At 50.8% G+C, this 1249-nt stretch overlaps 1 protein-coding gene across 1 annotated transcript in view; it reads right to left on the bottom strand.

The window, feature by feature from the left end:
* Positions 1–318: 318 nt before the first annotated feature.
* The window catches only part of LOC112109595 (kinesin-like protein KIF9), a gene marked incomplete at its 3' end in the record, with an annotated part of 22800 nt that continues 21869 nt past the window's right edge, over positions 319–1249 (bottom strand). Inside the window, exon 17 of the mRNA XM_029914077.1 lies at positions 319–576. Coding sequence (XP_029769937.1) covers positions 319–576 — 258 coding nt within the window. The remainder of the gene's footprint in view (positions 577–1249) is intronic.

The following is a 1249-nucleotide window of genomic DNA, read 5'->3' as shown; positions in this document are numbered from 1 at the left end:
TGAATTGGCCTAATTCTCCATTTCATTACACCAATTTTATGCCAGCATAGCTCCACTGAAGTCCATGTGGAGAATTAGACCCTATAGCTTTGATGTGTTCAGTCTGGCTGAAACTCACTTTGGCTGCAGAAAGCCTGAGTGACTGGGCTCCGTGTGGTTGAAGTGCAAGGGGATGAGGCAGTGGAATTGGCTGCTGAACCCGAGGCCAGGTTGCAGAGGTACAGCATAGACCCCTCTGGCTGCCCCTCCAGCCTGTGGCACAGCAATGGTGTCCTGTAATGTGTTCCAACAGTTACAGCTCAGAGAAATGAAACAAACTCTCCCTGCTCAGATCGGTGTTGTCCGATCCATTCTGTATGCCACTTACCCTGCTCCTCCCTCTCCTTCTTCTGGGCCCCGAGGGCCTGTTTGGTGATGTCCATCTCCTGTTTTATTAGGTTGAGTCTGTGGGTGATCTCGCTCGCTTTCTTCTTCCTGTCGCTGAGGATGGCTTTGTTCTCCTTAAAGATCCGGTTGATCTCACTTCCTCGCTCATTTTTAAACTCCTCAAATGCCACCAGCTTAGCGGGAGGGGAACTGCGCCAGGGTTCAGAGAAGGAGAAAATACAGGAAGGGTCAGTTGTTCCAGCTTCAGGTTTACTTATTGCACCTGAGTGGACTGATAATCAGTGTCTGCAAATTACACCTCATGGGGCGTTTTCAGAACCTATCGACACTTGCAGCCTCACGGTGCTCTCACTGTGCTAACCTTCAGGCCTCCTTCTCTCCCGGGATGGCTTGGCCTATACTAGCAATTTATGCTGGTATGACTCCATCACTCTTCCACACCCACCTAACTCCCAGTGGAGACGGCGCTATGTCAGCGTGAGGGCCTCTCCTGTCGAATAGCTACCACCTCTTGCGAAGGTGGCGTACCTGCGCTGACGGGAGAAGCCCTCCCATTGACACACACAGCATCTTCACTGACGCGCTGCAGCGGTTCAGCTGCAAAGGTACAGCCTTTTAAGTGTAGACAAACCCGACCACTCCAAGAAGGAAGAGTTACTTACACAGAAGCAAAGTTCCCTAGCAGCTGTCTCAGTTGAATCGTCCCAGAAAGTTGGATCTTATGGATCCAAACTTCTGAGTCTTGTTGCCTCTGAGGCCAGTCTGGGAACCCAGGGGAGGAGAACCAGAAAGTGGTCAGCAAAGATCTAAGATGGTGCTAGTATTTTCTATGGATCTACATCTTAGGTTAACCTCCCACGGG

This window comes from Terrapene carolina, unplaced genomic scaffold (genome assembly GCF_002925995.2).
Source record: "Terrapene carolina triunguis isolate 2854851 unplaced genomic scaffold, T_m_triunguis-2.0 Scaffold30022, whole genome shotgun sequence".
In the NCBI taxonomy this organism is placed as follows: Eukaryota; Metazoa; Chordata; order Testudines; family Emydidae; genus Terrapene; species Terrapene triunguis.
Note: the sequence above shows the minus strand (reverse complement) of the source record. Positions and strands in the feature narration are given on the sequence as shown.